This window comes from Amblyraja radiata, chromosome 4 (genome assembly GCF_010909765.2).
Source record: "Amblyraja radiata isolate CabotCenter1 chromosome 4, sAmbRad1.1.pri, whole genome shotgun sequence".
In the NCBI taxonomy this organism is placed as follows: Eukaryota; Metazoa; Chordata; class Chondrichthyes; order Rajiformes; family Rajidae; genus Amblyraja; species Amblyraja radiata.
Genome location: NC_045959.1, coordinates 108929357 through 108955119, shown reverse-complemented (window position 1 = coordinate 108955119; position 25763 = coordinate 108929357). Strand labels below are relative to the sequence as shown.

The 25763-nt window shown below is 45.2% G+C and overlaps 1 protein-coding gene across 1 annotated transcript; it reads left to right on the top strand.

Annotated features, from left to right (window-relative positions):
• The first annotated feature begins 4093 nt into the window (after window positions 1-4093).
• On the top strand, window positions 4094-24431 carry rbis (ribosomal biogenesis factor). Its single transcript, XM_033020198.1, has 4 exons — window positions 4094-4399; window positions 8463-8592; window positions 21610-21720; window positions 24122-24431. The coding sequence occupies exons 1-4, from the start codon at window positions 4128-4130 to the stop codon at window positions 24215-24217; spliced, it is 609 nt and encodes a 202-aa protein (XP_032876089.1). The 5' UTR covers window positions 4094-4127; the 3' UTR covers window positions 24218-24431.
• Window positions 24432-25763: the final 1332 nt, after the last annotated feature.

Below are 25763 nucleotides of genomic sequence, written 5' to 3'. Positions count from 1 at the left end.
ATATTATGATCACCATGTAAATGTACAGAAATATGGTGTATCTTCTTTAATGCTTTAAATGTAGAATCTGCATTATTTGACCAAGTTAACATAAGCTCCCTAAAATATCTTTGCAATTGCAGCAGGTGACCCTAATTAGACAGGGATAAAGCACAAATGCATTAGGATGTATTTGCTATTTTCCTTTGGTCTCCGAAGTATACAACTTAGGTAAATTCTTTAATTTAGTTTAGAGATACAGCATGAAAACAGGCCCTCTGGAGAAAACCCACCCAGGTCACAGGGAGATCGTATAAACTCCGTTCAGACAGCACCTGTAGTCAGGATCGAAACTGGATCTCTGGTGCAAAAATAAAAACACTAATCTCGAGTAATTTATAACTTTACATTTTTTTATTTTAAGCTAACCACAAACTACATGATGAGAGGCCAAGGTGTATAAGGTAGAAACAAGGAACTGCAGATGCTAGTTTACACAAAAAGACACAAAGTGCTGGAGTAACTCAGCACGTCAGGCAGCATATCTGGAGTCTATAGATAGGTGGCATTTCAGGTCGGGACCCTTCTTCACACCAATGTGTATACATGTATATAGATAAACATCAATATGAAAAAGCACAAAAATATCAAACTTAATGTGAAATACAGATTTCATTACAAAAACTTGAGAAATGGACAGCACAGCGGTAGAGTTGCTGCCTTACAGCGCCAGAGACCTGGGTTCGATCTCGACTACGGGTGCTGTCTGTAAGGGGTTTTCACGTTCTTCCTGTGATCGCGTAGGATTTCTCCTGGGGTGCTTCGGTTTCCTACCACATTACAAACATGTACAGGTTTGTAGGTTAATTGGCTTCTGTAAATTGCAAATTGTCCGTAATGTGTGAAGGATAATGCTAGTGCTAGTCGGTGTGGACTCGGTGGGCCGAAGGGCCTGTTTCCGTGCTGTATCTCTAAAGTCTAAATAATGTTGTTCCTAAGATGTCGAGGAAGGAAAGAAATATACTTTGTGGGCCTAAGAACAACTGATCTTCATGGCTAGCAGTTTTGTGCTAATTTGATTCACTGAACACGGTAAAGTAAGGATGAGGGCACGGGATGCAGAAAAGGCCATTTACCCTGATTTAGAAGAATGAGTGGTGACCTCATTGAAACATACATAATAGTGAAAGGCTTGGAATAGAATGGATGTGGAGAGGATGTTTCCATTAGTGGGAGAGTCATAGCCTCAGAATTAAAGGACATTCTTTTAGGAAGGAGATGAGGAGAAATGTATTTAGTCAGAGGGTGGTGAATCTGTGGAATTCTTTGCCACAGAGGCTGTGAAGGCCGAGAAGGTGGATACTTTTAAGGCAGAGATATATTCTTGATTAGTACGAGTCAGAGGTAATGGGGAGAAGGCAGGAGAATAGGGTTAGGCAGGAGAAATAGATCAGCCATGTTTGAATGATAGAGTAGACTTGATGGGCCAAATGGCCCAATTCTTTATGACCTTATGACCATGTTGCCATGCTGGATGTGGAGCTGAATATTTGAGATACAGGGATAGGAGCCAAGCTGCTCAGTACAGCTACCACACTGGCAGTATTTTAATTGTTTTGACCACTAAAGGAAAGCAAATTGTCTCAGATGAATTGGCACCCCAGTAACCTACCTTAGTCAGTGATGAAAGGTGTTGTCACTCAACTACAACCTGAACACTGATGCTCTGTTTGGTGTTTTGCTATAATTATGTGGCTCCAGACTTCATTATGCCATTAGTCCGAGTGGATAAATAGTTTGAATTCTAAAAGGTGGTGAGGTTAGACATACGATCATGATTTAAATAATGCTTTCAATGAATCATGGACCAAAATACGCTGGTAATCGGAAAAGGGAAAGAGGGTAAGAACTTCTTCAATGGTGAGTTATTGTAAAGAAAGATAGTTGTTCCTGTTGTAAACCAACAAATAGTTTGCTGGCAAACGATCCTCGTTCTGCTGTTTTAGCATAAGTTCTGAAGTTCTGAAAGAGGGCGGCACAATGTTGCGGGGCGGCACAGTGGCGCAGCTGGTAGCGCTGCAATGTGAGACCCGGGTTCGATCCTGACCTCGGGTCCTGTCTGTGTGGTGATTGCTTGTTCTCCCCGTGACCGCGTGGGTTTCCTCCGGGTGCTCCGATTTCCTACCACATTCAAAACACGTGTGGGTTTGTAGGTTAATAGGCCCCTGTAAATTGCCCCGAGTTTGTAAGGAATGGATTTGAAAGTAGGATGATAAAGAACTAGTGTGAAAGGGTGATCGATGGTTGGTGTGGACTCGGTGGGCCGAAGTGCCTGTTTCAATGCTGTATCTCCAAACTGGACTAAGTTGTATTATTCAGTTTGATTTGCAATTCCTTAATAATGAAACAATTGTCACCACACAGAGCAAGACCTGGTTTGAGTGATAGTTAACAAGCAATATTTGTTGCACAAATTCCAAACAACGATCAGCCTTAACAGGTCAATTTCAATAAAGAAAGGCAAAGCTGTAGGTAATGATAATTTAATGAGATTATACCTATCTTTCTAATTGTTTGTGTAGATCTGGAAGACATAATCAAAATATAGAAGGAAAGGATTAAACAGTGACCTGAATGCTCATTGTTAAGGTAGAATTACTGAACAAAAGACACCATGGTCTGGATAATCATACCAGAGATATCTTGTTACATCCTTGGGAGGATAAACTCGGTTGCAAGCCTGTATTAATTGTGCAGCGTGCAGAGAAGCTTTATGTGGATGTTGCCAGGACTTGAGGGCCTCGGCTCTGGAGAGAGGCTGGGCAGACTAGGACTTTATTCCTTGAAATACAGGAAGCTGAGGGGTGATCTTATTGAAGTGTACATGATCATGAGGGGAATAGAGAGGGTAAATGCACAGTCTCTTTTACTCAGAGTAGGAGAATCAGGAACCAGAGGACATAGGTGCAAGGTGAGAGGGGAAAGATTTAATAGGAACCAGAGGGGCAATTTTTTGAATTGGGTACATGGAACGAGCTGCCAGAGGAGGTAGTTGAGCCAGGTATAGGAATACTTTTGGCAGGTACACAGATAGGAAATATTTAGAGGGTTAAGGGGCAAACGTGGACAGGTAAGACTAGTGAAAGGGCATTTTTGTCCATATGGGCAAGTTGGGCTGAGAAGCCTGTTTATGTGCTGTATGACTCTATGTCATGCACAAACAAGAAAAGCATGCAACTGGCTAAACTACAAAAATCAATTACACAATATGAAATCCCTCCATGTATCTGCACACTGTGGCTTGATTGTAATCATGTATAATCTTTCTGCTGACTAGAGCACACAACAAAAATGCTTTTCACCATACCTCAATACACTTGACAAGAATAAACTAAACAAAACTAATTCAGATCTGGAGTAATAACATAAAATGTGTGTGCAGGGGAAGAGGAAAATTTGTAGGCCGCGTTCCTGGACAGATGTGAGAAAGGGCCAGTTTTGTGCCCTATCCAACTGAACAATTGAGAACATTGACATAATTTATTTAATAACGAACATGACTGCATTATTCAATTAGGCATCCTTGGGCTTGCTCAAGTGTGGGGACTAGAGGTCACTAAAATAGGGGCAGAAATTAAAGGACAAACAAAGGACCATTGACTGATTTCAATTAATTATTTGAAGGTAAATAGAGAAACAATGCTGGAGTAACTCAGCATCTGCGGAGAGAAGGGAGGGAGAAGGAAGAAAGGAAAGAGAAGGAATGGGAGGTAGGAAGGAGAGAAGGGAGGAGAGAAGGAAGGAAGGAGAGAAGGAAGGAAAGTTTGGGAAAGAGAGAAGGAAGGGAGGAGAGAAGGAAGGGAGGAGAGAAGGAATGAAAGTTTGGGAAAGAGAGAAGGAAGGGAGGAGAGAAGGAAGGAAAGTTTGGGGAGGAGAGAAGGAAGGAAGGAGAGAAGGAAGGAAAGTTTGGGAAAGAGAGAAGGAAGGGAGGAGAGAAGGAAGTAAAGTTTGGGAAAGAGAGAAGGAAGGAAGGAGAGAAGGAAGGAAGGAGAGAAGGAAGGGAGGAGAGAAGGAATGCAAGTTTGGGAAAGAGAGAAGGAAGGGAGGAGAGAAGGAAGGAAGGAGAGAAGGCAGGAAGGAGAGAATGAATGAAAGTTTGGGAAAGAGAGAAGGAAGGGAGGTTAACGATTATATTTTGGTTGGCCCACACACATTGTCGTCCCCTGTGTCCGGCCTGTGGGCCCGCCGTTACCGGTAGCGCTGCGGGCGGGCGGGCGGAGCCTCCCTTCCCGGTGACGCGGCGGCGGGAGCGACGAGGCCCGGAGATGGCGCGGAGCCGGAGCCACAGAACGCTCTCGAACAACAACAATAACGGCGGCGGCGGCGAGGGCTCGGGGTCGGGGTCCCAGGCCGGCAGGCGGTGAGCAGCAGCAGCAGCAGCCGGGGCGGGGGGGGGGGGGGGGGTGTCGTGTCTCTGACTCCGTCTCCGCGCTGGGCGGGCGGCAGCCGGTTGGAGTCAGGGCCACAGGAGTTGTGGACCATTGGGAGCGAATCCTTGTTCTTGGAGACTTTGACATTTCCACCACGTGGAGGAGGGGGTGAGAGGAAGGGGAGGGGGAGGGGGGGGGGGGGGGGAGAGGAGAGGGTGGAAGAGGGGAGGAGATAGAGGGGGATGGGGGGAGGGGAGAGGAAAGAGGGAGGAGGGAGGGGGGAAGGAAGAGGGAGGAGGGGAGAGGGGGGGAGAGGAAAGAGGGAGGAAGGGAGAGGGGGGGGAGGAAGAGGGAGGAGGGGAGAGGGGGGAAGGAAGAGGGAGGAGGGGAGGGGGGGAAGGAAGAGGGAGGAGGGGAGGGGGGAAGGAAGAGGGAGGAGGAGAGAGAGGAGGAGGAGGAGAGAGGGGGAGGGAGGGAGGGGAAGGAAGAGGGAGAAGGGAGGGGGGAAGGAAGAGGGAGGAGGGAGGGGGGGAAGGAAGAGGGAGGAGGGGAGGGGGGGGGAGGGGAAGTGAGGGAGTGAGGGGAGAGATCAGAGATCTGATTGTCTCCCTTGTGGAGGCTTTGGTCGAGAAGAAGAGGGGGGGAGGAGGAGGATGGGGAGGTTGAACGGGGAGGGGAGGAAGGGAGAGAGAAATGGGGGGGGGGGGGGGGGGGAGAAATCTGATTTTATTCCCTGCATATGATTGCAGGGAGGGTGAGGTGGGAGAGGGGAGATCTGAATATCTACCATTGCTGAGGCTTTGGTCGAGTGTGGGCCCACAGTCCAAACACTAACCAGTCCCATCAGACGGGCTGAGACTAGTAGACACGAGGCACTACTGATGCTGCTTTACAAAAAAGGACAAAGTGCTGGAATAACCCACCGGGCCAGGCAGCATCTCTGGAAAAAAAACGGTGGGTCGGGTGTACCTAACGTTTCAGGTCAGGACCCTTCTTCAGACTCCTCTATCTTTGGCATAAACCAACATCTGCTGTTCCTTCCAACACAGAAGCCACAGATGCTGGTTTACAAAAAAAGACAACAGTGCTGGAATAACCCAGCGGGCCGGGCAGCATCTCTGGAGAAAATGTGACGTTTCAGGTTGGGACATTTCTTCAAGACAAGACAAGAGAGTTTATTGTCATGTGTCCCAGATAGGACAATGAAATTCTTGCTTTGCTTCAGCACAACAGTATATAGAAGGCCATCATTGCCAGAGTAAGGCCACGTGCAAATTGGAGGAACAGCAGCTGATGTTTTGCTTGTGTAACTTACAGCCCTGTGTTATGAACGTTGAATTTTCTAATGTAACTATGTAACCTCTTGGGCTCACATCTGTCTCCAGGCAGCCTATCGGGGAACCTCCGTGCCTGAGGTCATCTGTTGCCGGCCCCAATTTGTCCTGTTTTGTTTCTTTACTTCCATTTTTTCCCCCTCACTCTCCCTATTACAATCAGTCTGAAGAAAGATCCGGGCCCGAAATATCGCCTCTCCATTTTCTTCAGAGTTGTTGCCTGACCCGCTGCGTTACTCCAGCATTTTGTGTCCATCTCCGCTACCATTTAAGATCGATGATCTTTCATCAGGACCTAAAGTTTGTGGTGCCACGGCGATAATGTGAGGGGCTGGGTCTGGTCGCCATCCTACTGAAATAATGTGGTGGTATTTGAAAGAATGCAGAAGAGATTTACCAGGATGGTAACTGAAATTGAGAGCTTTACCTTTAATGAGAGAATGGCATGAAGAAATTGATTAGATTAAGTATGTATAGAAGGAACTACAGATGCTGGTTATAAAAGTACTGAAGATAGACACAAAAAGGGAGTGTCAGAGGTAATGGGAAGAGGGCAGGAGAATGGGGTTAAGAGGGAGAGACAGATCAGCCATGAATGGCGGAGAAGACTTGATGGGCCAAATGCCCTAATTCTGCTCCTATTACATAATCTTATGAGCAACTCAGCGGGACATGGAGAGAAGGAATGGGTAACGTTTCGGGTCGAGACCCTTCTTCAATCTGAAGAAGGCTCGACTCGATTAGATCAAGTACCTGGGTTTAGATGGGTGTTGGGTCTGATATCAGACTTGGATGTAACAATGTTATGGTATTGTAAGCAATCATGTTTTATTACATTCACCATTTAGAGGGCATGTGCCAACTCGCGTCGCAGCGGCCTCTGCAGTCCGTCTGTCGTTTTTTTTATTTTTTGTCTCGTTTGTATGTAGTTTTTATTTTTTTTTAAACTGGGTAGGTGTGTGGGGGGACTTTTTTAAATCTTTCCCCTGCACGGAGAACCCGACCTTTCCTTTGTCGGGTCTCCGTTGTCGTTGGGGCCGAGCACCGTGGAGCGGCCTCCAACCGGAACGACCTGAGGCTCCAGTCGCGGAGCTGCGGACTACTCGCCATCGCGGAGCTGGCCGAGTTCGGAGCGGGAGGAGCTGTGGTGGCGATCTGCTGCGACCCGAACCAGAAGATTCGGAGGCTCCAATCGCCGGCCCGGTGGACGGTGACACCGGGAGCCCGCGGGTCCCTGCTGAGAGACCGCTTTTCGGGGCTTCCGATACGGTGACTTCTCCCGCCCGAGTTGCGGGGTTGAGGATGACCTGGAGTGGGGCCTTGCATCGCCCGGCGCGGCTTTATAATTGCCGCGGGACTTATTTACCATCGCTCGCTGGGGGCTTTGACTCTGACATCGGGAGGAGAACGAGGAGTGCAGGGGAGAGATAAGACTTGGCCTTCCATCACAGTGAGGAGGAGATTCACTGTGATGGATGTTCGTGTAAATTGTGTTGTGTCTTGGTTCTTCTTCTTGTTTGTATGACTGCAGAAATCAAATTTAGTTTGAACCTCTGGGTTCAAATGACAACAAATAAATTGTATTGTATTGTATAGCAGCTGCTAAAAAATAATACCTTGTTGCCAGATATTAGCAGATCACATGTGTGACATAATGCATTTTGGGACATCAATGCCAAGGGCAAATAGGCAGGGCCCTCTGGAATGTGGATGTAAAGAGAGATCTTAGGATATAAGTTTATAGTTCCCTAAAAATGGAGACACAGGTGACTAGGGTAGTGAAGAAGTCATTCGGTATGCTTGCCTTTATAGGCTGAGGCATTGAGTAGAAGAATAGGGATGTTGTTGCATTGCTCAGTCCACACTTGGAGTATAATGTACAATTCTGATCACCACGCTACTCAAATAATGTGGCGGTATTTGAAAGAATGCGGAAGAGAGTCATCAGGATAGTGACTGAAATTGAGGGCTTTACTTTTAATGAGATATGGGATAGTCTGAGTTTATTCTCACAAGAGCATAGTAGACTTGGAGGTGACCGTATTGTGGTTTAAAAAAATTATGACGGGCATAGAAAGGATTGTCATTTTCCTGGAGATGGGGAGTCTAAAGCTAAAGGATACAGTTTAGATAAGGGGAGAAATTTAAAGATCTGAGGGGCACATTTTTCACACAGGACGGTTGTTATATGAAACAAGCTATCAGAGGAAGTGGTTGAGGCAGAAACAATTACGTCATTTAAAAGGCATTTGGAGAAGTACATGGACAAGAAAGTAGAGAGGTACGGGTTGAAGGCGGACAAATTAGATTGGCATCTAAAAGCATCAGGGTCGGCATGGATGAGTTGAGCGAAGATCCTGTTTCTGTGCGACACAACTTAATAACTAAAGTGACACCTGAGCCAAGATAGATCTGGTTCAGTACTGAAATGAGGTGAGGTTGACCTATCACTAGAGGCTGGGATTTTTCTGTTTGGTTTCACAGTGAATGCCATAACAGGTGGTTGGGAAATGGGCAAGAGGCAGTGTGCCAGAAATGGCACTCAGTGTCAGGAGATCCTTGTTCTTTACTTCAACCACCTTGCTCTTCGGGTTATTCGCCTGAGCTCTTGTTATTGAATAGGATTCCCTAGTTTTCTAAACCAAGACTGGGAAATGGTGCTTTTTGTTTGTTATTCACAGGCAGTGATTGATTCTGTGAACATTTGTTTGTTTGCTAGGAAGTGTTCAGAAGGGATGGCAAAGAAAAGACCAAAGGCACAGAAAAATAATGATGTTTTCAAGGTTGCCAATAGCAGGAGCATAAAAGCCAAAAACAAAACCAAACATGTGACTACAAGTCTCAAGAAGGTTAGTAAAAACAGTTGTCAATCACCACGTTACTAAATTTGTGTAGTGGAGGTATTTGTGATTTTGTGTTTATTTTATTTCTGATTTGCTTGCTCATTTTTGTTCGTGTGTGTCTCTTCGTGGGCTGGATTGTATCCTATCCAACCCTCTGCTGGTGCTTGTTCTGACTAAACTTTTACAGCCATGCATCTGACAACAGCTCGAGACCTTTGTTCTATGACCATCGTGTGAGGAGGACCGGGAGTTGGTGATGGGATTCCTAGCTGCCATGGACTGAGATCCTGCACCAGCCACTACTATCTTGTCAAAATGTAATAATTCATGCTGTCAAATGCATGTTTCCCCATTTTAATCACCTCTGAAAAGTGGCTTGCAAGATGTGGCTTGCACATAAGTTTGCAAGTGCTCCCTTTAAAGAGGTAACTAGCTCTGAGAAATCTGTTTACTTATTTTAATCTATTCTAATTAGTGGCAGAACCATTCAGAGAGAATTGATGCAAATCTTCCCATTAGCTATCAGTGCAGGTGAATGTAGGCAAGGCTGCTGTTTCTACCTTATTACAAACATACTATTTTCACTATTTGATCTTTATATGCTTGTACATTTTTTTTCTGTCGGCATAACAGTTAAAACAACCTTGTTGCATTACTTTTTCTCCTTCATGGCATTCTTAGCACATTTAAGGTGAAGGGGAAGTGATTTAATAGGAATCTGAGGGGCAACTTTTCCATACAATGGATGGTGGATGTATGGAACGAGTGGCCAGAGGAGGTAGATGAGACGGGGACTATCGCACCGTTTAAGAAACAATTAGACAAGTACACGGATAGGCCAGGTTTAGAGGGATATGGGCCAAACGCAGGCAGGTGGGACTAGTTTAGCTGGGACATGTTGGTCAGTGTGGGCAAGTTGGACGATGGGCCTGTTTCCATGCTATACGACACTGACTCTATGACACAGATTTAACGTGACATTCTTGGTACTAGTCCTTTTGAGTTTCCTGTTAAAGGTGCTGCTAGATGTTGATCCGGGTTTCAGTTCCCGTTTTACTCTGGGGTTATGTGAACTGTGGGTTAATGCTTGCCACTGGGCTGGGACGATGTCCATACTAATGGTGCATGCTGATAGCTAGTCATGTTGAAGTAATAGGGGGTGGCACAGTGACGCAAGCAGTAGATTTGCTTTATAGTGCCAGGGACCCGGGTTTGATCCTGACTATGGGTGCTGTCTGTACGGAGTTTGTACGTTCTCCCTGTGACCGCGTGGGTTTTCTCCGGAGTGCTCCTGTTTCCTCCCACACTCGTGCAGGTTTGTAGGTTAATTGGCTTTGGTAAGAATAGTAAATCGTCCCTAGTGTGTAAGATAGTGTTAGTTTTGCGGGGATTGCTGGTTGGCGCAGAGCCGGTAGTCTGAAGGGCCTGTTTCAATACTAAATCTGTAAACAAAACTAAAAGTAAATGTTGGGGAAAATGTGGTGCTTATTCAAATGCAGTGCAACTATGTTCCCTTTTGAGATGGTCTTTATTTGCTTTGGTTTTCTGCTCTGCTATATTCAATCTTTTTAAAACAAAAAGGTTTTTCTAATTTTCAAACATGAGGCTAATATAAATGCTAATATATGAAGCTAAGATGATGGTTTTAAAACTTATGCTGCTTGATAACCTCTTATTTGTACCTTTTTTCATAATTTCATCCTTTATATTGGCAGTGTGCATGTGCTGTTTCTTTCAATTCGTAGCAGTTACTTTACTGTTACTGTACACTGATACAGCAAAACGCTTTGGCATAAACTCCAGTAAATCATACTATACATTAGCAGAATCATACATAAGTAAAAGACTGCAACGATTGTTGTGTAAAACAAAATAGATTTTTTTGAGGCAATACACAGTGTCGCCACTTTCCTAGCACCGTCTTGTACCTATCGAGTCTTATCTTGGCCTTGAAAGCTTGTTGTCTTGGCGAAACTGGTAGGATTAAAACTGATGGTTTCTATCATTTTCCAGACAATCATCCACATAGAGCACAAAAGCACCCATTGAGAAACTTATTGAGATAGATGGGAAATTCTAGAAGATTTCCACAAAGGCAGGACTCATTAATCGTTGCAGCATTGTACAGCATTTGTTGAGACACTTGTCTCCATGTTCACTCCAGCCTGCAATGTTCAGAGAATTCAGTGATCAATCTTTTTTGGCATTGGACCAACAGCCTCACAACAAACATATTAATAATCTTGTTTTCTCCTCTTACATACATCATTGCAGCACGTGTTCATGCTACAATAAACTAAATACGTAACAATAAACTAAACTATTGTTTAAGAAGGAACTGCAGATGCTGGAAAATCGCCTGAGATCAGTCTGAAGAAGGGTTTCGGCCCGAAATGTTGCCTATTTTCTTCGCTCCATAGATGTTGCTGCACCCGCTGAGTTTCTCCAGCATTTTTGTGTACCTTCAATAAACTAAACTACACTGAATTGCAAAAACATAAGAACCACTCTGACTGAATTTGGTGCCTTCTAAGCAATGCTAAGACAGTATTGTCCTGACCTTGTTTTGGTATTTCAGTTTTCCTGATGCAGCAGGTTAAATGATGTTCAATGAGAAATAGTTATTATTTTTACCTTGGGAGTTATTTTAATCAAAATGTAATTTGATTTTATCATAGTTTTCAAACTGATAATCCACATGTTCAAGTTTACAACAGTTTTTTTAATAGAAAAACTCTGACATATTCTGCAGGAATTGTCATCTTGGATATATCAGGATACTAGACTGTGGGATCAGTTGGGTCCCATCGTCACATGGGAGACCTGGTCCCCCAACACTGTTTTCCACCACTCACCCATAGCCCCCAACTGCGCAGTGGCGGCAGACGGGTTCCCGTGGTGATGCCCCAGATCCTCCCTCCTCCCCTCACCGTCCCACTCGCTCCTTGCCCTCCCCCCCACCCCCCCCCGCACTCACTCTATCCCCCCCCCCTCAACCCCTCCCCCATCCACTCTTAGCGGCTCTCTGGCGGCGCAGCCATTCCTGCCCATTGGGTTCCCATTGTGATGTAGAACACGCAGGTATTACTGTGCAGGCGCAGCTGACGGGCACGGCAAGTGGAAAAGGGATTTATTAAAGCTTAAAATTTGAATAACTTAAAATATAGCAACAATTTAAACGTTAAAGATGAGATTTATTCATTTCCGTTCTTTCTTGTTGCGTATCTTGTTGCGTTCTGCTGCTCACTGCGTCTCGATGTCTCTTTGCTGTTCATGGGGGAAAAAAGACACACAATTTTAATATAGAGACATTATTGAGTGATCAAAATTTAATTTGAAGAAAATCTGAGAATTTACCTCAGAAGTCATCGTTCAACCAAGCATGCGTTTAATGACAACATTCTTGGTCGATGTTCCATTCTTCAGGAAAACTTTGATATTTTCTTTCACCTTTCCTTGGCTAGGAGCCACATATAGTTGTGCATGCTGAAATACCCGTTTCTCGACGTATATCAACACTTTCTCCTTGGTTTGGCCTTGCGTTTTGTGGATCGTCATAGCAAAACTTGACTGAATCGGGAATTGGCTCCGCTGAAGGGGAATGTCTTCGCCTTCTGTCAAATTGAGTGTTATCCTAGGAATGAGAACAATGTTATCTTTGAAGGCTCCCATGTTGATTCTTGCAACTATTATATTATTGTGTAGCTCTTCCACAATCATCCTTGTTCCATTGCATAGCTTTGGGGTTCTAAGTTTCTCATTAACTTGATTGGAGTTCCTTTTTTCAACTCCAATTTGTGTGGTGGTAATCCAGAGATCTCGAGTGAATCGAGGAATTCTGTTGGGAAGTGAGTAGCATTAGTTCCCTCAGTGACAGCATTGAAAGAAAAGTACTACTTAATGATTCTAGGGAAGTGTCTGATACATGGAGAATTGATGCTTCTCATTGTACAGTTGTGCGGAACCAAGATGCAATTGTCGGAGAATAATTCTGCAGGATTATCAAATGTAAGATAGATGAGATCAATACAATCCTCCAGTGTTTTTGCTGATAGAACAATGTCTTCTGGCATTTCAATTTCATCATATTCATTCATTTAAAATCTCGTCTTCACCAACTTTCAACAAAAATTGAGAATAGTCGCCTTCTCCCTCTCTCAATCGCATATTCGTCTGCAATTGAAACTTGGTGAAAAGTTTCCACAAGTAGGATTTCTTGATGCAGGAATTTTCAGCATTAGCATCATTTTCCCTTTTCACTACAGGAAGGAGTTGTCGAAAATTGCCACAACAAATGGTAAGAATGCTGCCAAAAGGCTTAATGTTGGTGCATACATCTTGAAGAGTTCTGTCCACCTCTTCAAAGCTTCCCCCTCCTAATCATTGGGCATTCATCCCAAACACTGAGTTTGCTGTGGTCTACCGCTGAGCGCTGCTGTGGTCTACCTCTGCTGCTGCCTACCGCTCCCCACCAGCGCCCGGCCCCACCAGCGCCACCACCGCCTGACCCCGGCCTCACCACCGCCCAGCCCCGGTCTCACCACCGCCCGACCCCGGCCTCACCACCGCCCAGCCCCGGCCTCACCACCACCCAGCCCCGGCGCACTCCGAGCCGCTCTGCACTTTTTACAATTTTACCGAAGCCAATTAGCCTACAAACCTGTGTCTTTTGGAGTGTGGGAGAAAACCCATGCAGGTCACGGGGAAACCATACAAACTCCGTATAGATAGCAGCCATACTCAATTGAACCAGTGTCTCTGGTGCTGTAAGGCAGCAACTTTACCGCTGCGCCACCGTGCCACCCCTAAGCTGCCCCATTGTGCCCAAGACAACAAGAAATTGCCGAGAGTTATGGATGTAGCCCAGTCCATCACACAATGTAGACTCCCCACTATTGACTCTGGCAATTGTAACTGGCATGTAACAAAGGTAATGCCACTGTGGTGAAGGGGGATTTCAATATGCAGGTAGACTGGGAAAATCAGGTTGGTTCAGGACCCCAAGAAAGAGAGTTTGTGGAATGCCTCTGAGATGGATTCTTAGAGCAGCTTGTAATGGAGCCGACCAAAGAAAAGGCAATTCTGGATTTAGTGTTGTCCAATGAACCAGATATGATAAGAGAACTCGAGGTAAAGGAACCGCTCGGAGGTAGTGATCATAACATGATTAGTTTTAATCTGCAATTTGAGAAGGAGAACGTTAAATTGGAAGAGGCAGTGATGCAGTTGAACAAAGGGGACTATGAAGGCATGAGGGGAGCTGGCCAAGGTAGACTGGAAAGGGATCCTAGCAGGAATGATGGTGGAACAGCAATGGCAGGAATTTCTGGGCATAATCCGGAAGACGCAGGATCATTTCATTCCAAAAAGGAAGAAAGATTCTAAAGAGAGTAGGAGGCAACCGTGGCTGACAAGAGACATTAGGGATAGAATAAAACTAAAAGAAAAGATGTATAACACAGCAAAGAGCAGCCGGAAGCTAGAGGATTGGGAAACTTTCATAGGACAACAGAAGGAAACAAAACGGGCAATACGGGCTGAAAAGATAAAGTACGAAGGGAAGCTGGCCAGGAATATAAAGAAGGACAGTAAAAGCTTATTTAGATATATTAAGGGAAAAAGAGTAGCAAAGTCAAATGTGGGTCCCTTGAAGGCAGACATGGGTGAAATTATTATGGGCAACAAGGAAATGGCAGAAGAGTTGAATAGGTACTTCGGATCCGTCTTCACTAAGGCATTTCACTAAGACACAAACAATCTCCCAGATGTAGTGGAGGACAGAGGATCTAAGGGGGTAGAGCAACTGAAATAATTTTTTATTAGGCGAGAAATAGTATTGGGTAGGCTAATGGGACTGAAGGATGATAAATCCCCTGGGCCTGATGGTCTGCATCCCAGGGTCCTCAGGGAGGTGGCTCTAGAAATAGTGGATGCATTGGTGATCATTTTCTAATGTTCAATAGATTCAGGATCAGTACCTGTGGATTGAAGGATAGCTAATGTTATCCCACTTTTCAAGAAAGAAGCGAGGGAGAAAACGGGGAATTACAGACCAGTTAGCCTGACTTCAGTGGTGGGAATGATGCTGGAGTCAATTATTAAAGAGGTAATAATGGGGCATTTAGATAGCAGTAAAAGGATTAGTCCAAGTCAGCATGGATTTATGAAAGGAAAATTTTTGTGGATGTGACAAGTAAAATGGATGAAGGGGAACCAGTGAATCTAGACTTTCATAAAGCCTTTGATAGGGTCCCGCATAGAATACTGGTGACTAAAATAGGTGCAGGAGGAGGCCATTCAGCCCTTCGAGCCAGCACCGCCATTCATTGTGATCATGGCTGATCATCCCCCATCAATAACCCGTGCCTGCCTTCTCCCCATATCCCTTGACTCCACTAGCCCCGAGAGCTCTATCTAACTCTCTCTTAAATCCATCCAACATTGGGAACATTTTTCCTGCATCTAGCTTGTCCAGTCCTTTTATAATTTTATGTTTCTATAAGATCCCCCTCATCCTTCTAAACTCCAGTGAATACAAGCCTAGTCTTTTCAATCTTTCCTCATATGACAGTCCCGCCATCCCAGGGATCAATCTCGTGAACCTACGCTGCACTGCTTCAATCACAAGGATGTCCTTCCTCAAATTAGGAGACCAAAACTGTACACAATACTCCAGATGTGGTCTCACCAGAGCCCTATACAACTGCAGAAGAACCTCTTTACTCCTATATTGAAATCCTATTGTTATGAAGGCCAACATTCCATTAGCTTTCTTCACTGCCTGCTGTACCTGCACGCCAACTTTCAGTGACCGGTGTACAAGGACGCCCAGGTCTCGCTGTACCTCCCCCTTACCTAACCTAACCCCATTGAGATAATAATCTGCACCCTTGTTTTTTCCGCCAATGTGGATAACCTTACATTTATCTATATTATACTGCATCTGCCACGCATCTGCCCACTCACTCAACCTGTCCAAGTCACCCTGCAACCTCCTAACATCCTCTTCACAGTTCACACTGCCTGCTAGTGTTGCTCCTAATTCCCTCTTCCAAATCATTAATATATATGGTAAATAGTTGTGGCCCCAACACCGAGCCTCTTCTGCCATTTCCTTGTTCCCCATAATAATTTCACCCATGTCTGCATTTAAGGGACCCACATTTGACTTTGCTATTCTTTTTCCCTTAACATATCTAAAGAAGCTTTACATTCCTGGCCAGCTTCCCCCCGTACTTCATCTTTTCAGCCCATATAGCCTGTTTTGTTTCCTTCTGTTGTCCTATGAAAGTTTCCCAATCCTCTGGCTTCCGGCTACTCTTTGCTATGTTATACATCACTTCTTTTAGTTTTATTCTATCACTAACTTCTCTTGTCAGCCACAGTTGCTTCCTACTCCCGTTAGAACCTTTCTTCCCTTTTGGAATGAAATGATCCTGCGACTTCCGGATTATGCCCAGAAATTCCTGCCATTGCTGTTCCACCATCATTCCTGCTAGGATCCCTTTCCAGTCTACCTTGGCCATCGTCTCTCTCATGCCTTCATAGTCCCCTTTGTTCAACTGCATCACTGACACTTCCGATTTAACTTTCTCCTTCTCAAATTGCAGATTAAAACTAATGTTATGATCACTACCTCCAAGCGGTTCCTTTACCTCGAGTTCTCTTATCAAATCTGGTTCATTGGACAATACTAAATCCCGAATTGCCTTTTCTCTGGTCGGCTCCATTATAAGCTGCTCTAAGAATCCATCTTGGAGGCACTCTACAAACTCTCTTTCTTGGGGTCCTGAACCAACCTGATTTTCCCAGCCTACCTGCATATTGAAATCCCCCATCACCACAGTGGCATTACCTTTGTTACTTGCAAGTTTTAACTCCTGCTGCAACTTATACCCTACATCCAGGCTACTATTTGGGGGTTTGTAGATAACACCAATTAGTGTCTTCTTGCCTTTGCAATTCCTCAACTCAATCCACAGTGACTCTACCTCGTCAGTCCCTATGTCTTCACTTGCAAGGTACTGAATTCCATCCTTCACCAGCAGAGCTGCCCCCCCCCCCCCATCTGCCCACCTGCCTGTATTTTCTATCGGATGTACCCTGAGTATTTAGTTCCCAGGCCCGATCCTCCTGAAGCCACGTCTCAGTAATCCCCAGTCATATCTACCAACCTCTAACTGAGCCTCAAGCTCATCTACTTTACTTCTTATACTTTGCGCATTCAAATACAATACATTTAATTCCTAACGCATCTCACCTTTCACATCGATCCCTATTACACTTGGCCATACTCTCCTATCTCTTTGTGAGCTTTCTTTCCCGTTAATTACAATACAATACAATACCGTTTATTTGTCATTTGAACCTCACATGAAGTTCAAACGAAATTTGGTTTCTGCAGCCATACAAGAAAAGAACCAGGACACACACCAACACAATTTACACAAACATCCATCACAGTGAATCTCCTCCTCACTGTGATGGAAGGCAAAGTCTTGTCTCTCCCCTGCTCTCCATTCCTCTCCCGAAGTCAGTCAAAGCCTTCAGCGGGCGCTAGCAAGTCCGCAGCCATTTAAAGCCGCGTCGGGCGATGTAAGGCCCTGCCCCAGGTCTTGATGTTGGAGCCCCCGGCAGGTGCTAGCAAGTCCGCGGCCATTTAAAGCCGCGCCGGGCGATGTAAGGCCCCGCTCCAGGTCACTCTCAACCCCGCAATTCAAGCGGGAGAAGTCGCCGTTGCCGGTGCCCCGCAAAGCGGTCTCCCACCGGGGACCCGCGAGCTCCCGGTGTCATCATCCACTGGAGTCGGGTCGCAGCAGCGCGCCACCGCAGCTCTGCACGCTCCGAAGCTGGTCAGCTCTACGATGGTAGGTCCGCAGCTCTGCAGGCTCCGTGACTTGAGCTGTCGTTCCGGTTGGAGGCCGCTCCACGGTGCTAGGCCCCAACCGCAACGGAGACCCGACAGAGAAAAGGTCGGGTCCCCGTGCAGGGAAAATATTTAAAAGTTTCCCCCACCCACCCCCCGCCCCCCACACATACACAGTCAAAAACCCACCACAAACTTTACACTCTACAGGACAATAAAATAAAAAAAGACAGACGGACTGCAGAGGCCGCTGCGACGTTGGTCGCGCCGCCAACCTAATTCTGGGGTCATTATCTATCCCTTTACTCCCTTTCCCTTTAACTACATCCTTGACTATCCCATTTGAGACCCCACCCCCCCTTATTCAGTTTAAAACCACCCGTGTAGCAGTGGCAAACCTGCCTGCCAGAATGCTGGTCCCCCACCTGTTAAGGTGCAATCCCTCTCTTTTGTACAGTTCCCCCTTACTCCAAAACAGATCCCAGTGGTCTAAGAATCTAAATCCCTGCCCCCTGCACCAGTTCCTCAGCCACACATTCAGGTCCTGTATCTCCCTGTTCCTGCTCTGTCCAGCACGAGGAACTGGAAGCAAACCGGAGATAACCACCCTGGAGGTCCTGCTTTTCAACACTTTTCCGAGCTCTCTAAAGTCACGCTTCAGAATATTCATCCCCTTCTTTCCGACATTGTTTGTGCCAACATGCACTACAACTTCCGGCTGTTCACCTTTGCCCTTGAGGTTTTTCTGCACTCTGTCCTGACATCCTGGATCCTGGCACCAGGGAGGCAGCACACTATCCTCGAATCCCGTCTGTGCCGCAGAAACCCCTGTCCGTATCTCTCACCATGGAGTCTCCAACGTTGCCTGACGTTGGCCTCTTTGGTTTTGGCTCAACAGCACTTTTTGCTTCGCAAGCCAGTGCGCCGCTCAGTGTGTTAACGTCTTTCATCCCTTCTAAGTGGGTGAACCTGTTCTCAAGAGGTACAATACCTGGGGACCTTTGCATTCCATGTTTCCATCCCTTTTTCACCATCACCCACCTTCTATCTTCCAGTACCTTAGGTGTAACAATCTTACTGTAGGACTCGTCGAGGAACGACTCAGCTTCTTGGACGAACCCGAGGTCATCCACTTGCTTCTCCAGTTCCCCAACACAGTCCTTCAGGAGCTGTACCTGGATGCACTTCTCATATTTGTAGCAGCCAGAGGCACCAGCGGTGTCCTTGACCTCCCACATACTGCAAGTATCACACTGAATCAGCTTGCTTGACATCTCCTTCTTTCGTTTGGTGTGGCGTCCTCCGTCAGCCTCCTCGCCGAAGACTTCTCTTGCGTAAGTTTGGTGCGTGTACAGGTGTGGTGAAGATGTCGCTATTTAGAGCATATTGCACACCACTGTATACTGCGCACCTGTGGTTGAATTATGGAAAGACAAGTTTGCAGAGACTAAAGGTGTCATATAATGATGCCATGAGAACACTGCTAAGGAAACCTAGATGGTGTAGTGCTAGTAATATGTTTGTGGCTGCAGGAGTCAGTACTTTAGAAGCTATCCTAAGAAATCATATGTATAAATTAATTTGCAGGATAAATGACTAAAAATGTAATTATTGTGGCCTTGTCAAACATAAGGTTTAGCACTACACGCTACGAATCCCAGCTGTGGAGACACTGGTATCGTTGTCTCGTTGTAGGACATTGATCATTCTTTTATTCTGGATTTTAATTCATGTATTGTTTTTTTTTAATATATAATTTATGATGCTTTTATAAGTGTTATACTAAGATTTTAGATGTACTTTATGATATTTTTAATATGCAATGTATTTGAATGTAATGTTGCCCCTTGTCTGGACCTTGAGTCCCAAATAAAGTTTATTATTATTATTAACTCTCGAGCCAAAGACTCACACGTCCCTCACTGCCACTCCCCTAGAGCAGCCTTGCGTATATTGACTGATAAATTGCCTAATTTACCAATTTACAAACCAAATTCTTCAGTTTTAAACAGTTTTTCCCCTGTGACTTATTCACCTTTCCCACGGGCTTCAGCCAATCAGTTCTTCTCCCTGCTTCTCTTTGTTACTCCTTATTCAAACTCCACGTAAGCTCTGTGCTAAGTCTAGCTCTGTGCCCATATCTGCACTTGGGCCTTTTCTTATGCTATGCTGTGCTGTTCTATACTGCAATGGAACAATGTGAGTAGTCGTTCAAGTTTCTGCCTCATTAAGATATAACCACATTTCATTCATTGCATGTTATGTCAGAGCTGGGTTTTAAGATATTTTGTTAAATGTTTTGATAAAGTATACTACTTTCATGGTAATTCTTGTTTGGTTACACCCATTTTAAAACCTGTTCCAAGGAGAGGAGATTATCTGTCTGGTTTTTAATGAATACCTTATTCTTAGGTTGCCTTGATGGCTGAACGGTGTGCTTCAGGACATTTTTGCAATTTCAGGGAAATTATGGAACAAATTTGTTTGAGATAGTTGAGAGCGTTTAGTATTTGATGTAGCGTATGCATGCTAGTTACAAAAATGCAAACCCAAGCTTCCGAAACTGGATTTGTTTGGAGTATTCCTTTCAATAGTTGAATATCCAGTTATTATTTCTTGCTTCTGGGTTTGAATGCAAGCTGTGCTATTGGGATGAATATCTCTAGGCTTGACAAGTTTTGGTTTCATCTGCTCTTCCCTTATCATGTATCTGCACACTATGAATGGCTCGATCGTAAACATGTTTTGTCTTTCCACTGATTGGATAGCACGCACCAAAAAGCTTTTCACTGTACCTTGGTACACGTGACAATAAACTAAACTAAACTTAACCTTGGTAGCTTAGGTTTAGTCATATGACATTTGCTCAAGAACTGAATTTTCATACCAGCTTTGTAACCTGTCTCTTACATTTACACAATAGTCGCGGCAAGCTGTGTACAGGTGGGTAATGCATGCCTTTGGTAAACTGACCTTTGCCCAGAAAAAGAATGGTTTAGTATCAGACTACAACACAGGACAAGGGGTCCAGGACAAGGGGTCCAGGACAAGGGGTCACATCCAGGACAAGGGGTCACAGCTTAAGGATAAGGGGGAAATCCTTTAAAACCGAGATGAGAAGAACTTTTTTCACACAGAGAGTGGTGAATCTCTGGAACTCTCTGCCACAGAGGGTAGTCGAGGCCAGTTCATTGGCTATATTTAAGAGGGAGTTAGATGTGGCCCTTGTGGCTAAGGGGATCAGAGGGTATGGAGAGAAGGCAGGTACGGGATACTGAGTTGGATGATCAGCCATGATCATATTGAATGGCGGTGCAGGCTCGAAGGGCCGAATGGCCTACTCCTGCACCTAATTTCTATGTTTCTATGTTAACACCATGGCATCAAAATGAGATGATATTTATAAATGATATTCCCAGGATGAAATGATAAATGGTATTTAAAATGCATCGGTAGGCATTTGTGAAGTGACTCAAATCCATAGCGAGCACACTATGCCTGGTGGTGTTTTTGCTAGCTACAGCTTAGCCAGTGATTGGCACCAAGGTGAAATAAAATATTAGGATTTCCCAGCTGTCTGTCAAAGTACTATCTGGCAGTTTTGCCATCTATTTTCTCAATTTTCTGGGAGGCCACAGTTATGCATGTAGCTAGATGCCATCGCACAGAATATATTTTCCTGATTGTGTAGAAACAACAAGATATTAAAATACTTTAACATTTCAGTGAGCATAAAGGCACGAGAAGCAAGCTGCATGGGGAAGCTGGAGGTTTGCTCCGCTTCAACTCTGAAGGCAAGGTCACATGAAACCGCAGTTGGTTTTACGCTTGGCTTAAAGTTCATGTCTTTGGAAATGTACAGTAGCAAACTAAAATGAATACCCATCTCTGATTGCCAGCAGGAGATTCTCAAGCATTTCAGGAATCTTGGCAACTTCAGCTAGATATAAAGCTCAGATGGATATTTGTCCTGTTAGCGTTTACATACTTTTGACTGACAGAGGAGTTAAATGCCTTATCGTGCCCACCTTTTCTCATACCCGAGTATCTCCAAAGTTGTATTTTATGAATCTCTGCATTCATACCATGTTATTAAGTAACTACTAGTGTAATATTTATGCAGCACTGTTTAAAAGGATTTTTTTTTCTTGGAACAGATCAATATTAGGAACCGTGAAAAAGTCTCTAAAATCAATAAAGCATTTACAGAAGTACAAAAAGAGATCACGAACCTATCCAAAGCCACAACTTCAAAGAAATCACTGCAGGTAATAGTTTGTTCACAAATATTTTCTAAATGATTTGTCAATTTAAAAACAAATCCGTGAGCAAATGTAGAGTCCAGGATGTTATGGGCTGTTCATAAACTATTTTTCTGATCTTCTCTGCTAATATTTTTATAGTTTTCCATTTGCGCAAAAACGGTACGCGATAGCGCTAAGATTTTCTGTCACCTTACTCACCATTGTCCTGTGCTGAAAATGCACCAAAGTTTTGTTCCGATCGGTGGTATATATAAAAAATGATTAAGGTTTAAAAATCTTAAAAACTGCGCATGCACAGATTGGTCTCCTCTCCTGTCAGTCACCGGCCGCGGCCCCCCTTTTTGTTGGTGCCCACCTTCCTGCCGGCACGGCCCCCCTTCCTGCCGGTGCCCACCTGCCTGTCGGCGCAGCCTTCCTGCCGGGATTCCTGAGGCCTGGGTGCTGAGCCTGGCTCTGAGGGCGCCGACGGCTGATGCTCCTCCAGGGCACGCAAGAAGGGAGAGGAGCGGCAACCTCGAGATCCTGGGGAGGTGAGGAGAGAGAGTGAGTGGAGGGATTGAGGGAGAGGACGGGGTATGGAGGGAGATGGAGGGGAAAGTTGGGGAGGTGAGGAGGGAGAGTGGTGGGGATTGAGGGAGAGGAAGGGGTAGAGAGGGAGGGGATAGTTGGGAAGGAGGGGGGTAGGGAGGGGAGAGGAGTTATGGAGGGAGGGAAGAAGTGAATGACTGAGGGTAGGGGAAAGAAAATGGAGAAGGTGAGGAGAGAGAGTGGTGGAGGAGGGGGAATAAGGGAGAGGAGGGGGGAGTGGGGGACATAGGGATTGAGGAATGGAGGGAGAGGAGGGCAGTGGGGGAGTTGCGGAGGGATAGAGGGGGATGGGGAGGTGAGGAGTGGGGAAGGTGTGGGATAGAGTGATAGGAGGGGGTAGGGAGGGAAGGAGAGAGTGACTGAGTGGGGGGGGTGTTAGGGGAAAGGAGAGGGAGGGAGAGGTGAGGTAGGGATTGGGGAGGAGGAGAGGGGAAAGAAGAGGGAGGGTGAAGAGGAGGGGGATGGAGTGCTGGGGGATGAGAGGAAATGAGCTGCAGTTGGGGCTATTGGTGAGTGGTGGAATATTGCGTTGGGGGAAAGGATTGCGTTGGTCAGGTAACAGGGACCCCGTGTGACAGAGACCCAATGGGTCCCAATTAATCTAGTCACCATTAAATCTGAACCCACCCTCCCTTTGTCTGATGTCTTTACTCTGGAAGTTCCTGAAAAGTTCAGTGGAGAACATAAATGTTCCTTGATCCAGACTTGCTGTTAGTTATTCTATATTAACATTGTCTAATTATAGAATAGATAAGACTTGCGTGTTGCATGTCATCATCTACTCACTTGATGTATGCTCGATACAGAACAACTGTGACCAATGTTGGTCCAAAGGGTCCAAGCCTGAAATGATACCTATCCGTGTTCTCCAAAGATGCGGCTTGACCCACTAAAGGGACTATCCCACTTGGGCGACCTAAGCTGTGAGTTTAGAAGAGTTTGCCCTGGACTCAAACTCGCAGCATGGTCGACACGAGGTCCTAGGAGGTTGCATGAGGTGGCTGGAACTCCCCTTCATGCTCGAGGGAGGATCCCGCCTACTCGCGGGATCAGTTAGGTCGCGGAAAAAATTTCAGCATATTGAAAAATTTTCCGCAAGTGAAATTTGGTCGGCATGGGTCTTTTTCACTCATAGTGCAGTGGATTGGGGTCACTATTTACTTACAGGCACTCGAGGGCAGCTGTAGGCCATCTCCTTTGCTGACTGGGCATTTTGACTGGCTCATTGGAGTTTCATGACCTAGGTAAAATGCCCGCTAAACTTTATTAAACTTCTTAAAAGTGTCTCCTTCCCTCCCCTCCTCTCTCCCCTTCTCTCTCGCTCTCCCCCCGCTCTCTAAAGGACCTACGGTACTCTGTGGCAGCCGTTTACCTTCCTCTTCATCGCGCAGACAGCGCTTCTCCGCTATCCCTGGCCCCCACCTTCGCGATGTGTTTGTGTGTGTGTGTGTGTGTGTGCGCGCAGTCGGTAGATGCAGCTCGCGGTTCGGTTTCAACGTGGCCGGTCGATCCAGCTCGAGGCTTTACAGGCGAGTGCCCTCGAGCTTGAAGGTCGAAGGCACTCTTCTGGACTCACGGATTAGGTCGCCCAAGTGGGACAGGCCCTTTAAGTTACCTCAGCACTGTGTCCTTTTGGTTCTATCTTGTTTGTATGAACCACTTATGGCCAAAATCAGCTTGTCTTCTTTTTTCATTAAAGTTCTCAGTAAAAATGGCCACACTAATCAGAAATCAGAATTATAGCAAGGTTCCGCTTATAAAATTAAACATTGTATCTTGTAATTATTTAAAACCCCAATTTATGTTCATTTTGCAGATTCCCAGAACTCCGCCAGCTGAACAGCTGAATGTAGATGCTACAACACAGTTGTTTTCCCAGTTGTCAAATTCAGAAAATGCTTTCAGTCGATGAGAACATGTATACAGTGGACAATGCAACCTACAGTACAACGAGAATTTTAATGTTTTCTCTTTTCGTTCCAACTCTCTAAATGTACAAACATATGAACCAAAGATCTTAGAGGAGCTCCTCTAGTATCTTTGATATGAACTGCAGATGCTGGTTTATACCAAAAATAGACACAAAATGCTGGAGCAACTCTAGAGAAAATGAATAGCTGACGTTTTGAGACGGGACCCTTCTTCAGACTTCTGAAGGTAGGTCCCGTCCTTAAACATCCATTATCCATTTTTTTGCAGAACCTTACTCGGCTTTTTCCCGTTGTCGTACTTACAAGTTTCCTTCAGATTTGATGTTATATTTTACGTTATTGATATTTAAAGTTTTTAAAAAAAAGCCAATTTTGAAAATAATGACTGCCTTTGAGAGGGTGACTCTTCCAGCAGCTTCCAGTGATAATGTCACAATAGCATCTCACAGTCATCCAATCCCAATTTACACAATCTCATTTACACAAGCTGCCGTGAAGATTCCAAAAACCGAAAACGACATCACAATGTGATCTCCGCTGCCAATACGCAAACTATGAGAGTGTTTTTTCATTGTTGTAAGGAGAGGGTTGTAGTGGGGGAGATTTAAAAGTTTTAAAGTGACATTTAAAAGTTGGATTTCTTCAAATCTGCACTGGCAGTTAGGCAGTTATGATGTCACAATGCCCTACCAGCTACAATGTTTCTATCCCAGAACACTGAGTCCTTCACAGCAAATGACCTTCAGAGAAAGAATCTGCCAGCCTAACCCAGTACAACAAAGTTTAATGATTAGATTTGGATAACAAAGGGGAAGAATCTGCCAGCCTAACCCAGCACAGCAAATTTAATGATTAGATTTGGATAACAAAAGATGGCCTTGTCGGTGGCACCTACATCAAATTAAATCTTAGTGCAATTGCATTTTAAAAAAAGTTTAAAATGGCCTGCACAGTTGGGGGCTATGGGTGAGTGGTGGAATCTTACATTGGGGGAATGGGTGAGTGGTGGAATCTTACGTTGGGGAACGGGTTGTATTGGGGGACCAGGCCTCCCATGGGGGCTGTGGATTAGTGGTGGATTATTGCATTGGGGGATCGGGTGAGTGGTGGAAATGGGTTGCTTTGGGGGAAACGGGTGAGTGGTGGATTATTGCGTTTGGGGACGGGGCCCAACGGGTCCTACTTGGTCTAGTAAATATTTTTTTTTTAAATCCATTAGTCTTTATTCTTATGCTGTCAGTCATTGATGTGTACACATCACCTTGTTTTTAGCACCTGAAGAACAAGCTCTACAATGTCAATGCGGAACATGATGCCATGACCACTATCTGCCTGCACATAACCTATTTTCCTCCATTCCTGGCATATCCATACACCTATCCAAAAGTCTCTTAAATACCACTATCGTATCTGCCTCAACCACTACCACTGACATTCGCATCCTACGTGTAAACAAAAAATTGCCCTGCACCTCTCTAAATTCTGCCCCTCTCACCTTGAACGTATGCCCTCCAGTATTTGATTTTC